At 35.0% G+C, this 14,698-nt stretch overlaps 1 protein-coding gene across 1 annotated transcript; it reads left to right on the top strand.

Moving 5' to 3' along the window:
• Positions 1-1,480: 1,480 nt before the first annotated feature.
• On the top strand, positions 1,481-14,448 carry rassf6 (Ras association domain family member 6). Its single transcript, XM_048175390.1, has 11 exons — positions 1,481-1,691; positions 2,498-2,575; positions 5,721-5,799; positions 6,069-6,220; positions 9,919-10,007; positions 12,499-12,692; positions 13,159-13,260; positions 13,394-13,445; positions 13,726-13,844; positions 13,931-14,028; positions 14,137-14,448. The coding sequence occupies exons 2-11, from the start codon at positions 2,517-2,519 to the stop codon at positions 14,210-14,212; spliced, it is 1,020 nt and encodes a 339-aa protein (XP_048031347.1). The 5' UTR covers positions 1,481-1,691; positions 2,498-2,516; the 3' UTR covers positions 14,213-14,448.
• The last annotated feature ends 250 nt before the right edge of the window (positions 14,449-14,698 follow it).

Genomic DNA, 14,698 nt, shown 5'->3' with positions numbered 1-14,698 from the left:
TATGAGCCAGGGATTTCAGTAATGGCAACCTGTAGATTTCAAAAGATATCCCAATCTGTAATGTGGGCTAACATGAAGTTCAACCACTCTGGGTTGCACAGCTGTTTTGACTTTGTTCATTTTAGCAGCTGTATGTGTGTGTGAAGCAAATGCAGTTGAACTGTAATGTAGCAACTTTCTAATGATTAAAATGCATAGCTAAAGCAAAAACATGGTGAGTGTGTGAAAAAGAGATTTCAAAACATGGTATATTGCAAACCTCTTTGCAATATTTTGAAATAGTGTGGAGCTGTTGATGAGTCTTTAAAAGGCTGGACAAAGGTTGAGGGTCAAAGGGCACTTGTGTTTTGTCATTCTTTCTGAATATTGCAGCTTTGGGGAGTGTCTATTTGTATTATTGATTAGAACACATTTATAAGCCTTTTGAACATTGGGGACATGGGGTAATATCCTCATAAGTCACCCTCTCCTTGTAATACCTATGTCATACCCATGTCATTATACAAATTTGTGTCCTGTCACAAAAACACGCACACACACACACACACACACACACACACACACACACACACTTGTAAGAGGTGGTTATATTGGAATATTTACAAAGTGGCAAAAGAAAATTTAAGGTCAAGAATCATTTGAAATCTAAAGAAAAGCTTGCATGGAAGTTAGTCTAAAATACAAGATATCGTTGTTTTTTTTTACATCATGCTTTGAAAGTTAAGTCATATGTATTATTTAAAAACTATCTCAAATCTAATCTAAACTGTAACATTGTACAATAAGGTTTTACTTTAGTTAACATGAACTAAGAATAAACAACACTTCTACAGCATTTACTAATGATTTTTTTTTTTTAAATCATGTATGTTTTTATATTAGTTAATGCAGTATGAACTAACATGAACATGAATATTTTTAAAACACTAACACATTAATAAATACTTTAAAAATATATTGCTCATTGTCAGAAGTGTCAATTAAGAATATGGCCATAATACTTTTATTTTACTTTTTTAAATTATTATTTTCTAATTATTTAATACTCACTGTATATACAGTACCTGCATAACTTCTATTTTTTTTTTTTTTTGTCACAGTAATAATTTACATTTAAAAAATATATTCAAACAGAAAAGTTATTTTAAATTGTAATAATATTTCACAATAAGGAAATTGTAATATGGCAACCCTATCAAATATGTAGCTTCGTGAGTAATTTTGAAAGTCTATATTAATCAAAACATTTTATTAAACAAATTTATCAAAAGAAAGAGCTAAATTAATTTAAATAAAATAAATGAATTTCCCATAAATCTCAAACCCTGCAGCATAACATTTAAGGGAAATGAAATTATAACTAAAACATTTTATTGTCATCTAAGACCAATGCGTCACTTATAAAACAAAACTTCCTGTTACGCCGACAAATTCAAACAGAGCAATTCATACCTAAGGGTGTGTCATACATTCGCTGTATTGACAGGCATTCCCAGAATGCACTTAGAATAGGTGAGTTGGATCAAGTTACAGCACAACATTGTAATAATCACCAGAAAAACACCTGACAAGGACTGTAGCACTTCATTCTGTCCCAGGCTGTGACACTGCTATTGCCGCAGCAGTTTGGGAAGAGATATGTGACCCCTTCCTGTTAAAGTCCACTGACACTGGATCTAAGCAGACAGCAGGTGAGTGAACTGTGAGAGTGTTTATGTGCTACTACAGTATTATATTTAAAGAGTTACATCAAGTCTGTTTATGGGAAGTATGCTTTTATATGTATGTTGAATGAATGAATTACAAGAAAGTAGCCTACATGTATTATGAAACTACCAGGTAACTAAGGAAGTAAGAAATTCAAATGAAAACATGTTAATGTTATGAATATACACAAGGGACTTCGATTCTTAACATGAGCTCTGAATTGAATTCACACTGTGGCTTTAAATTTCAATGTTGTTTCATTTGAGACTTGTGCCATTGTTTGTTTGATTGTGTTCGCCAAGCACTGCTCACAGACAAATTTACATACAGATGCACATCTTTTGTAAGTCAAAGCTGTGTTTGCCCGCGGAGCTGGATTTGTATCTGTGGTTTGTAGAGAGCGTGCTCCAACTTGAAAAACCACACCGCTCCCTCGTCAGTCAAATTCACTGAATGTTCCTGGTCTGACTGAGCAAGCAAAGTGAAAGTACAACTCAAATAATCCTAAACGCACAAGACCGGCAGTCTGTTTTTTTCTCCAATGGCCTAAGGCTTTAGTGTTTAAAGAAAGAAATCACAGCATTTTGAAAGGGTCCATTTGCTAACAGCATGTGCGTGGACACATCAGCTGCCTTCACTCAAATACCAGAGACTATTAATGCAGACAAAAACGTGTTTGAACACAGTTGGAACTCATCTGAATAAATATCCAGCAGTCTTGACTTGAATGTCTTCATGCCTTGAGTTTTTTAGGTTTTAATGGTGCATGAAAAATGTTCTTTCTTTGTAGATTGGGTTGGTTTGTTGAAATGAATGCAGGTCAGTCAAACTCTGTTGTTCAAATTGGAGCTGGAAAATCTTGTTCCAGGTGAGTACTTATATATTTTAATATATTGTTTTTAAATTGATATTTCTTGCAGTCATTGGAATATATGTGAAATAACATGTGGCAGACTATTATAAGCAGTATATAAAGTCTGAGACAACATTTAAAATGTGAGATTCAAAAGATAATTTAAACCTGGAAATGAACCTTAAAGGGTTAGTTCACCCAAAAATGAAAATTATGCAATTAATTACTCACCCTCATGTCATTCCAAACCTGTAAGACATTCATTCATCTTCGGAACACAAATGAAGATCTTTTTGAGGAAATCTGAGAGCTTTCTGTCTGTCCATGGGTAGCTTATGCAACTACCACTTTCAGGCCCTAGAAAGGTAGTAAAGACATCATTAATGTGACTCCATTGGTTTAACCTCAGTTTTGTGAAGTGACACGGGTGCTTTCTTTGCACAAAAAAATTTAATTTACCACTTTATTAAAAAGTGAAATGATGTGATGTGTGGCCAAGTATAGTGTCCCATACTCAGAATTTGTGCTCTACATTTCACCCATCAAAGTGCACACACAGAGCAGTGAATATTGAATATATAGTCCACACACATACCATGAACACCCAGAGCAGTGGGCAGCCATTTTTGCTGTGGCGCCCGGGGAGCGATTGGGGATTAGGTGCCTTGCTCAAGGGCACCTCAGGTGTGGGTAATGAGAGTGGAAGAGAGCACTGTTCATTCACTCCCCCCTCCTACATTTCTTACCGATACCAAGACTCAAACCCGCGACCTTTGGGTTACAAGTCAGACTCTCTAACCATTAGGCCACATCTTCATCTTTACAAAAGATTCATGTCCAATGCATGCCACATAACAACTTTGCTCTCATGTCAACACAACACACATGCGTCGTGGTGCTCTCTTGTAGTCTTGTAGTGGTAGTTGTGTAGCTGTCAATGGAGGGACAGAAAGCGCTCAGATTTCACTAAAAAGATCTTCATTTGGGTTTCGAAGATGAACAAAAAAATATGGGTTTGGAACGACATGAGGGAGAGTAATAACAGACATCATTTTCATTTTTGGATGAAATATCCCTTTAATATGAAGTTTAATGTTTTATATTTTAGTTTTGAATAAACATTTTACTCAAATTCTTATAATGTTCCCTTGCAATGAAAAAATAGATAATAGTTAAAGGTGGTATAGAGGATGTTTTCGTCAACTGAGTTTTTGAAATGAGCGTTTGAAATGATACACATTTTACGACTAGCTAAAACATTCTAAGACTGTGCTCAACATACAGCGATAGTTTCCTGCTTCTGAAGCAGATTTATAGACTTTCACATGGAATTTGAACACCGACTGTAATCGCAGACTGAACGCAACTGGCTCTGACTGGACGCGTTTGAGCGCGATCAGTCATAAGTATCAATTTACATTCATAATCGGCCTTACAATCGTTAAGCCGCGCACACACTTAGTGGATTCATTATGTCGGACTCACCTCATAATCTGCAGTTGTTACTCCTGTCTCCTGACAAAAACATTGCATGCGGCGCATGTAGTGTGGAATGTTACTAGAGCGCGCAGCCGCGCGTCTCTCACAAGGAACGTCATGGCAGTGATTGACAAGCCAGAGGGCCAATCCGCGCACGTCTCTCACAATGGCAGTGATTGACAAGCCAGAGGGCCAATCGTTTACGCGATGATCGCGTAAACGATTGGCTGATGTTTTTAAGGCCCTACCTCGTGCACAGATGATGTATATTAATAATATTCCTTTCAGTGCACCTAATAAATAGTCTTTTATCACTTAGTAAAGACAGTTTCAAGTAATATTGCAAAAATGTATAAAACAAAACATCCTCTTTACCACCTTTAAGTTAAATTAAAGGTGCAATATGTAAGATTTTTGCAGTAAAATATCCAAAACCCACTAGGCCAGTGTTATATATTTTGTTCACTTGAGTACTTACAATATCCCAAATGTTTCCAACTATTTGTAAATCGTGAGAAAATTGCAATTTTAACCAAGGCTCCAGGATGTGTGAGGAGTCGCCTGTCAATGGCGTCATACCCGCGTTACCCTCGGTTTCCGGTTTTATTTTGTATAAACTATGGAAACACCAAAGATGCTTTAATATAATACATGTTTTAATAGACAAGGGAACAACTGTTTTGATATATACATAGACTATATACATAGACAGAAAACTAAATATTGTTATATAGCTCAACACGTTTAGTCTTATTGTTTAAATCTAATTTTCTTGATTTTTTGCGAGTACCATGCTTTACCATGCCTTAGAGAAAAACTCTATTTTTTTGTCAAGTAGTTAACATAGCATAATCAGATGCAGCTTTATTTTTAGTAACAGTAATACAGAATTTTCTCCATCATACAATGAGTTTTTAAATTAATTACATGCCATTTATCAACACAAGCCATCCAGCATTTATTATGATATTCTAAAATCGATCTATCTTACTGAAGTGTGCAACAGTGTCTCACAGCAGCTGCCGAGCGAACGCACAGAGTAACGTTATAACATAATTTTCAACACTCTCATGTATCTAATATGATAAACAGAGCTGCGTTACCTCATACTCATGACCTGAAAAGTGGAAGCGGCACTGGCGATTGTGGCATAATAAAAGTTCCGCTGCTCGTGAGGCGTGTGTTGCTCAGTCACTCCAGCGGCCTCGTTCAGCTCCCAAAACACTCGGTCCTGCTCTGCTTCATACAATCACGTTAATCGCATCCATCAACATGATTTCTTCCCGAGTCCTATTCCTGTTCTTTTGCACAGTCCGTTGAGGTGAAGACCACATGTCCTAAGATTCCACACTCAAACTTGGCGTCATCAAGCTACGCCTTTGTTTTGAATAGGCCTCTAGCGGACAGAATTCTTAAATACTGCACATTTAAGTGTTAGGGTTCAGGTTAGTAGAGCAAGTTGACATCTAGTTGCAAAGTTTTGTATAGTCAGTAGAATGTCTGTTGGGGAGCATAAAAGTGTTAGCAGATATTAAGCAGACAGTCTACTAATACTCTAATGAGAGTTAGTTGACATGTAGCTGCAAAGTTACTTATAGTTAGTACAATGTCTAAAATGTATCATCAAAATAAAGTGTTACTCTGTCTCTTTCTTACTGGGTTTTTTTTTCTGAATTCAAAGGGCTGAATTTTTCTCTTTATTGAACAACTACAACTGCTTTCTTAAAGACAAAGCACACCTGCAGCTCTCCATCTATGAGGTGAAACATCATTCTTATATCTTTATGGATGATAATGCATCCATTAAATTAATAATGCTTAATTAATGCATGTGAGATACAAGTTTGACCATTTTAGTGGGTATTTGATTGTACCATGTGGTTTTGCACCCTTGTTTGTGAACTTTGGGCCCTGGACAACTTAAAGGCCTATAATTATAATTTGCAAAAAACAGCATTTTGCTGCCCTCTGCTGACACAATATAGCAGTATAGCAGATCAGTCAGTAAGATGTCATGTTTGCTTTTTAGAATGCAGGGAAGGTGACATTTGAAGGCATCCTTGCCATTTCCTGGGGTGTGAAGAGACCCATTCAGTTACAAATACAAGATGAGAAGCAGATATTTACAAATGACTCATCAGTTAAGTCACCAGACCCCATCAGTCCACTTGGAAACAAAAGGTTAGTAATGTGTGTGTGTGTATATATATATATATATATATATATATATATATATATATATATATATATATATATATATATATTAAATATAATATAAATATAAAATGTATTTATTTATTTATTTTAACCATCCATTGTTTATGTGGAATAACCAGTATATTTTGTATTGCATGTAACATGTTCTTTTCAGTTAAAGGGAAAAGCTGTAAAAAAAATATATGTTAAGATGTTTTGAATTTTCCAGGTTCAATGAAGCTTAAACTCTTACTGACAACATCAGTGTCATGAAATGCTAACTCGTTCCTGTAATGTACAATGGATGTCTATATTTAAATTCGGCATGAAACGAAAGTTGTCTTTTCTTGTGAAACTGCTTTTCGAACTAGAAAAACTTGATTTTGCCCATGGGAAGTGATTAGTTGGTTGTGGTTTGCTATTGATGGATCTCATGTAAATGACAGAGAAGAGATGTGTTTACAAGAGGGAGAAGTTATTTTGATTAAAGATTATGAGGGCACATCAATTTAAAATGATTCATAATGAATAGAAAATTTGCAATACTATATTAAAAAACAAAATGTCATTTTTTATTTCATGGTAACAAGACCCCATGAAACCAAGTGATGCTGTGTTGATGTATTTCCTACTGAAACAAAGATGGAGTGGGATATATTGAAGGGCTCATCTCTTCATCCCTAAAACAGTTTTTAGTTTTAGTTTGCCTTTAACATCATAAATATGATTTGCTACTTGTAGGTGGAATTAGGGGAGGGACATTCTCATACAGTCAGTCAGTCAGTATTACAAACTCGATTCTAAAAAAGTTGGGACACTGTACAAATTGTGAATAAAAACAGAACGCAATGATGTGGAAGTTTCGCATTTCAATATTTTATTCAGAATACAACATAGATGACATATCAAATGTTTAAACTGAGAAAATGTATCATTTTAAGGGGAAAATAAGTTGATTTTAAATTTCATGGCATCAACACATCTCAAAAAAGTTGGGACAAGGCCATGTTTACCACTGTGTGGCATCCCCTCTTCTTTTTATAACAGTCCGCAAACGTCTGGGGACTGAGACGACAAGATGCTCAAGTTTAGGAATAAGAATGTTGTCCCATTCTTGTCTAATACAGGCTTCTAGTTGCTCAACTGTCTTAGGTCTTCTTTGTCGCATCTTCCTCTTTATGATGCGCCAAATGTTTTCTATGGGTGAAAGATCTGGACTGCAGGCTGGCCATTTCAGTACCCGGATCCTTTTTCTACGCAGCCATGATATTGTAATTGATGCAGTATGTGGTCTGGCATTGTCATGTTGGAAAATGCAAGGTCTTCCCTGAAAGAGACGACGTCTGGATGGGAGCACATGTTGTTCTAGAACTTGGATATACCTTTCAGCATTGATGGTGCCTTTCCAGATGTGTAAGCTGCCCATGCCACACGCACTCATGCAACCCCATACCATCAGAGATGCAGGCTTCTGAACTAGTCCGGATGACATGGCGTCCCAGTTTTCCAAAAATAACTTCAAATTTTGATTCGTCTGACCACAGAACGGTTTTCCACTTTGCCACAGTCCATTTTAAATGAGCCTTGGGCCAGAGAAAACGCCTGTACTTCTGGATCATGTTTAGATATGGCTTCTTTTTTGACCTATAGAGTTTTAGCCGGCAACGGCGAATGGCACGGTGGATTGTGTTCACCGACAATGTTTTCTGGAAGTATTTCTGAGCCCATGTTGTGATTTCCATTACAGTAGCATTCCTGTATGTGATGCAGTGCCATCTAAGGGACCGGAGATCATGGTCATCCAGTATGGTTTTCCGGCCTTGACCCTTACGCATAGAGATTGTTCCAGATTCTCTGAATCTTTGGATGATATTATGCACTGTAGATGATGATAACTTCAAACTCTTTGCAATTTTTCTCTGAGAAACTCCTTTCTGATATTGCTCCACTATTTTTCACCGCAGCATTGGGGGAATTGGTGATCCTCTGCCCATCTTGACTTCTGAGAGACACTGCCACTCTGAGAGGCTCTTTTTATACCCAATCATGTTGCCAGTTGACCTAATAAGTTGCAAATTGGTCCTCCAGCTGTTCCTTATATATACATTTAACTTTTTCCGGCCTCTTATTGCTACCTGTCCCAACTTTTTTGGAATGTGTAGCTCTCATGAAATCCAAAATGAACCAATATTTGGCAAGACATTTCAAAATGTCTCACTTTCAACATTTGATATGTTATCTATATTCTATTGTGAATAAAATATAAGTTTATGAGATTTGTAAATTATTGCATTCCTTTTTTATTCACAATTTGTAGAGTGTCCCAACTTTTTTGGAATCGGGTTTGTATGTTGAATATCAAAGGTTATAGGTTAAAGGTGTCTATGTGTTATTGAGGGATTTAATTTTTTTTTTTTTAGATTTATGGAGTAATAATAATAATAATAATAATAATAATTAAAACGTTTTATAGACCTTTGGGGTAGGATTGTACCAAAGAGGGGCATCTTACCCTGCTAAAGGCAATTTCAGTCCTGATTTCATCCATTTCATTTCAAGATTGGATTTGACTTTGAACATAATAGATGCAAATGATCTATTAGGACTTTCTAAAACAATTAACATGAACATGTCTAATGTGGCTGAATGTACAATCTATACTATCTACATCACATAGAAGTCAATCAACTATGATTGAACTCAATTCATGTTATAATTATTATGTAATCTCTTAATGTCTAAAAGCAGACAACTTTTGTTTGATGAAAAATAATGACTGGAAGCCTGGAATTTAAAAAAAAAAAAATGTGTTATATGCAATTTTTTTTTTTTTCTTCTTCTTTTTTTTTTCTCTATAAAGGAAAAACGCTTAATGTAGAGAGTGGCTCTGTAAGGCATAAATAAATAAATAAATAAATATTTTGCGCCTTCTTGATAATAAATATCTACATTTTAACTTTATCTAAATGCAAAGCACAGTTTATTGATTTCAGCTTTGTTAAATTGGCAGCAGGTCAAGTTTATTACAACTAATGTTTGAGAGAATCTTGCTTCTCCTTCACTTTCAAAAAATTAAAGTTCCAGGAAGAACCAAAAAGAGGTTTTCACAGCAATGCCATTCTGGTTACTCAGAACCTCTTAAATAAACATTTTTGACAAATATTTTCCACTACAAAGAATCTTTTGAGCATTGAAACTGTTTGGATGTTGAAGGTTCTTCGCTGAACCATAGATGCCAATTAGAACCTTCATTTTTTTAGTAAGGTAAGCTTGACCTGTCATTTTTTGTCAACAATTAGTCTTGCAGCTTTAGCTTCAAAACAGTATATTTTTTACTGTGTATCTTTTGTTTTCAAAAACTGAGTGACAAGTCAATATTTTCTGTGGTATGTCACAAATGCTGTTGACAGAGCACAAGTTGTTTTTAACATGGAACAGAACAGAACTAACTAAACAATGATTATCTACAGTGGGAAGATAAGGTTTGAACATTTAAGTCTGAATAAAATGGGCACAATTTTAACAGGAAGCCAGTGGACACAAAACAAAATTTCTGTCTTAGATGAGATTAAGCCATTTGTACAGTCTGAACAGGACAAAATGACCTAGCAATCATTGTTAAAGTCTTTTTATGCTTTCTCAATAGAGTATATTTTTGTGATTTGATCAAATGTTTCTATTAGGGGTATGACACGTTGGGGAGAATTTGATGATCTTCGTATTGATGAAGTGGAGGAAGCTGGACCCACAAAACCTGAAAATCCTACTAAAGGTTCCATTTCTTTTACTTTTCAGCTACAATTGGCACAGACAATATAGAGTGCATTAGTGCCGGCCCCATTTTCAGTGGCACTGTATTTTCCCATTCATTTTTCCCATAGAGATTTTTTAAAAAGTCTTTGTTAAAGAGTCATAAGCCATGAACCGAGACAATCAGATACGAGGTGAATCACAACACTACAAAAGCAAAAAAAGTATTTGAAAATTGGACAAAAATACAAAGGTACAAGACTGTGTACTTAACAGCTTTGTGAGGGAAAGAACTACAAACCCATGAAGCATTGCGGTGTGTGAGAGTTTATTGCAAAATATGCTTAGTGTTTCATGGGAGTGGGCGGAGACAACAAGAGCCGCGTGTTGCTTTTTTCAGCTTTCTGATTTGTGGAATTTTATGTACAGTATCATGGGTAATGTAGTTTTTCCACCAGGAATTATGCTGTTAAACACAATTGTTTTAAAAATAAGCTGAAATAATGTCGGCTGACATCTTCAGCAGAAACAAATACCATCGATTAACAAACTCATAGCTCGCAGTAGCGCTGTCTTTAAAGGTTTATAAGTTAGGCTACCATTAAAAATCAGTTTCCCTATGGAGAAAATGAATGGAGTTTTTACTTCTGGAAACTGACTGTTGCACTCTATTTGAAGACAGTGGAATTATCACTATGTCAACATTCTTACAACTGATAGAAACATAAAGGTGCAATAGGTGATTCGCTACAGAAACATTTTTGTTATGCTGGTTAAAAAGTCTCCTCATATCCTGATAGCAATCACTATGTTAAGCAGTCTAAATGTATTTTTATAAATATATATCGTTTGTGAAAGGAGTAGGACCAAAAAAATGTTCGTTCAATCATTGCATTCAGTCTGAACGAAATAATAGCATGTGTTCCCTGTCGGTCAATGTGTGTTTGCATACCACTGCACAGCCTGTTCACGCAGACATCAAATGTCATCAGCGCGGTTCTTGTACGCTGTGCAGACAGAGCGAGAATGGCAGGCAAAAAGCAACAACCTAACTTTCCTTCTGAACCGACAACAAGTGGTACTGGCAAAGGATCTACGAAAAGAAAGACAGTCTTAGAAAAGGCTATGATGAAAAAACGTCTGGATCAGAAAAGAGCTAAAACCAGATGTTAATTTTCCACACTGGAGACAACTGTGGGAGTCAAAGTGTCTGAAAGATGATGCCATGGTTGCAGTATTTCTTTTGGGCAGGTAGGTACATGGTATGATTCGATTTTGATGTGTTTTGATAGTAACGCATACAGTAGCTTATGTAGTTTGTGTACCTTTATGAATTAACTCAATGACCCAGCGTCTAATCGGGAACTGTTTTTATGTTTTCAAGGTTACTCACTGTACTGTAAAGTTTTCTCACCAGTGAATGACACATGATGTAATCCAATAACGTTGTCTCTGGTCGTCTCGCTTCTGGTCTGTGCGCGTTCATGTGTTTTGGAGGAGGCATGGCTTTGAACTGCGATTTGCAAGGAGGGTGGGATCGTATGTTTTCAATGTTATCAGGCTAAAGTTAGCATTTCCCAGATCACCTACTGCACCTTTAAATCTAAGAAAAATACATATAAAACAGTATAATTAATATTAGTTCTGTCAAATCGATTAATCATGATTAATCGCATCTAACATAAATGTTTGTTTACATATATATATATATGTGTGTGTGTGTGTGTGTATGTATGTATGTGTTTATATATATAGGCCACCTGATATAAAGTGGGACCATCGCATCTAACATAAAAGTTTGTTTACATAGGATTTGTGTGTGTATATATATATATATATATATATATATATATATATATATATATATATATATATATATATATATATATATATATATATATATATGTATGTGTGTGTGTGTGTGTGTGTATGTATGTATGTATGTGTTTATATATATATATATATATATATATATATATATATATATATATATATATACACACACACAAATCCTATGTAAACAAACTTTTATGTTAGATGCGATGGTCCCACTTTATATCAGGTGGCCTAAACTACTATGTACTTACATAAAAAAAACAAGTACAATGTACTTATTGTGTCCATATTGTATTGCAAAACACTTTTGCTGCTATTGAGGTGGGATACGGGTAAGGTTAGGGACATGTTTGGTGGTTTGGGTAGGTTTACGGGTGGGTTAAAGTGTAATTATAAATGTAATTACAGAAATTAATTACAGATGTAGTAACATCCAGGTATTTTTAAAATATAAGTACAATGTAAAAACATGTTTTTACACAATAAGTGCATTCATTGTATAAAATGATAATTTAAATGTAAGTACATAGTAGTTAAGGCCACTTAATATAAAGTGGGACCGATGCGTTTAATCATGATTGATCAATTTGACAGGACTACTTAATATCATTCAGTTTGATTTCTGCATTTAAAAAAAATGCACTTTTAATTAACACAATACTACATCTCTGTTTAAGACTACATTGAATACGAGAGCCAGACTTTAAGGCCTTCCCGGACTGTGCCTATCAGTGAAGAAAGTTCATATCTAGTCCGTACAGTGAGTGATGTCTCGCTGGTGAAAATGAGGGTGAAAAGTAAGAAGATGGTAGAAAGTCAGAAGAACAGAAATAATCGCTTCTCCATCAACGGACACTTCTACAATTACAAGGTCTGTACCTCATCTACCATGACCAACATGGAAGCCAGATGTAAATCATCAATAATATTGTTAGTATTATTGCTATGGCAGGCAAATTGAAATACAGGTAAACCCAATAGTACAGAAAACACATAATTAATATATAAATAAACTCATAAAAGTCCAAAGGGGAAAATGTTTTGTTAATTTTAACTTTGTACTTGTACTGCCATCTATTGACGTATTCACCATGATCGCCAGTTGTATGTAAATTATGTTGTCTTCACATGCTATTGATACATTTTAAGGGTCTTGTAAAGCAGACCAAGCTCTTTAAATGGAAAGATCACCCATAAATGAAATATCATACAAAAGCTACAACTTTTTTCTTCTATGGAATACAAAAGGGAACATTGTGCTAATTGTATTTTCAGTTATTAGTTATTCGTTTTGCAAGCCTTTTTTTATAGCATTCTGGTTCATTTTGTTTTTGCAGACATCTATTTTTATACCATCATATGGAGCAACCACGAATGTGCACATTAACAGCAAGATGACAACACAAGAGGTCATTACACAGCTGCTTCTGAAATTTAAAGTAGGTATTATTATTACTACTGGCAATTCAATACATAAGCCCCTTAATGATTATATGTGTCTGATTTTATTTTGTTGGACTTGACTGATTATTTTGACCCTTAATGTTGACCCTTAAATTTTTTTTAATGCAGGTAGAAAACAGTCCAAATGATTTTGCTCTCTACTGCATTCATCAAAGTGGAGGTAATGTAGAATCATGGATTCAGTTTTATGTGTTTTCACCCTCAATTAATTCCAAAACATTAAAAAAAATTCACAAGAAAAAAAAAAAAAATGTAAACCATAATTTAGTTACATTTGTAGGAGTGCTTTTTTCCCCCCTTCAATTTTTGGTCCATATTTGTTTGGTAAGAATTAACCTATCATTTAGTAACGTTTGTTCCAAGATTCTCTGTCCTAGAGTTTAGACTCTGCTTATGTTTACAGAGTCAGATTTCTGATTGTTATATCCGTTTGTTCGTAGAGAAACGAAGGTTGAGCAGTTCAGACCTGCCATTGTGGGAACGTCTTCTAGAGGGACCATCAAACAGCATTATGAAAATGTTCCTCATGGATGCAGATGAACAGGAAGTTAGCCTTGATGTAAGGCTAGCTCTCCAGACATTACAGAAATTTGTATTGCATACTACTCAAATAAAGCTAACATCCTGTTTCCACTGCTTTAACAGGTCGCTCAGTACCTCAATTTAGAGATGCCCATTTTGAGAGTAATTCTGCAGAAGCTGGAAGAGCAAGAGCATCAAGAAAAACAAAAAATAATCGCAAAGTAGGTCTACGGTTCTTTAAGAAAAACAAAATGTGTTTTTGGCAATGACTTTCCTACTTATCAACAATAGTGTTAGCTGATAGGCTTACATGTGTTTTTATCATACAGGTATGAAAAAGAACGGAGTCTGTTGTTGCATTGCTTGAAAAAAAAGATACCGGTCAAAACCGAGACAACTGTATAAATGAAGTCTTGGGAATGGGAAACTGTTTTCCACATGAAGTCAAAGAAAAATGGAAAACAAGATGGAAACTGGAGTCTTCAGGACAATCAGGATGTTCAAAAGTGCATATAAGCCATTTCAAATATGGCTTTACTGCCAAGTTTGTGGTTGTAATGTAAATATAATGTAAAATAGTTTTCACAAATGTAATTACAATATTTATCATGCGAGAAACCAAATAAAATGCTGGTATTTGATTTGCAGTTTATTTGTGAATTAACTATAGCTATATTGCTATATATATATATATATATATATATATATATATATAGGCTACTGTGGTTTGCTCTCAAGATTGTATTCTTAGAAATGTTATTAAAAAAAAATGTTTGAAAAATGACTTCATAAGTTCCAACTGGCTTACTGTAGAATTCTGGAAAACGTCTGTCAACAGCAGATTCTAAACGTAACTTCAAAACACTTCTCCTTGGCAACATATCTGTCATT

Source organism: Megalobrama amblycephala, linkage group LG2 (genome assembly GCF_018812025.1).
Source record: "Megalobrama amblycephala isolate DHTTF-2021 linkage group LG2, ASM1881202v1, whole genome shotgun sequence".
NCBI lineage: Eukaryota > Metazoa > Chordata > Actinopteri > Cypriniformes > Xenocyprididae > Megalobrama > Megalobrama amblycephala.
Note: the sequence above shows the minus strand (reverse complement) of the source record. Positions and strands in the feature narration are given on the sequence as shown.

Coding starts and splice junctions, on each gene's coding strand:
- rassf6 (XM_048175390.1), top strand. CDS start 2,517: ATGAATGCAGGTCAGTCAAACTCTGTTGTTCAAATTGGAGCTGGAAAA. Junction 2,576..5,720: donor GCTGGAAAATCTTGTTCCAG/GTGAGTACTTAT, acceptor CTGAATTCAAAG/GGCTGAATTTTTCTCTTTAT. Junction 13,845..13,930: donor AACAGGAAGTTAGCCTTGAT/GTAAGGCTAGCT, acceptor CTGCTTTAACAG/GTCGCTCAGTACCTCAATTT.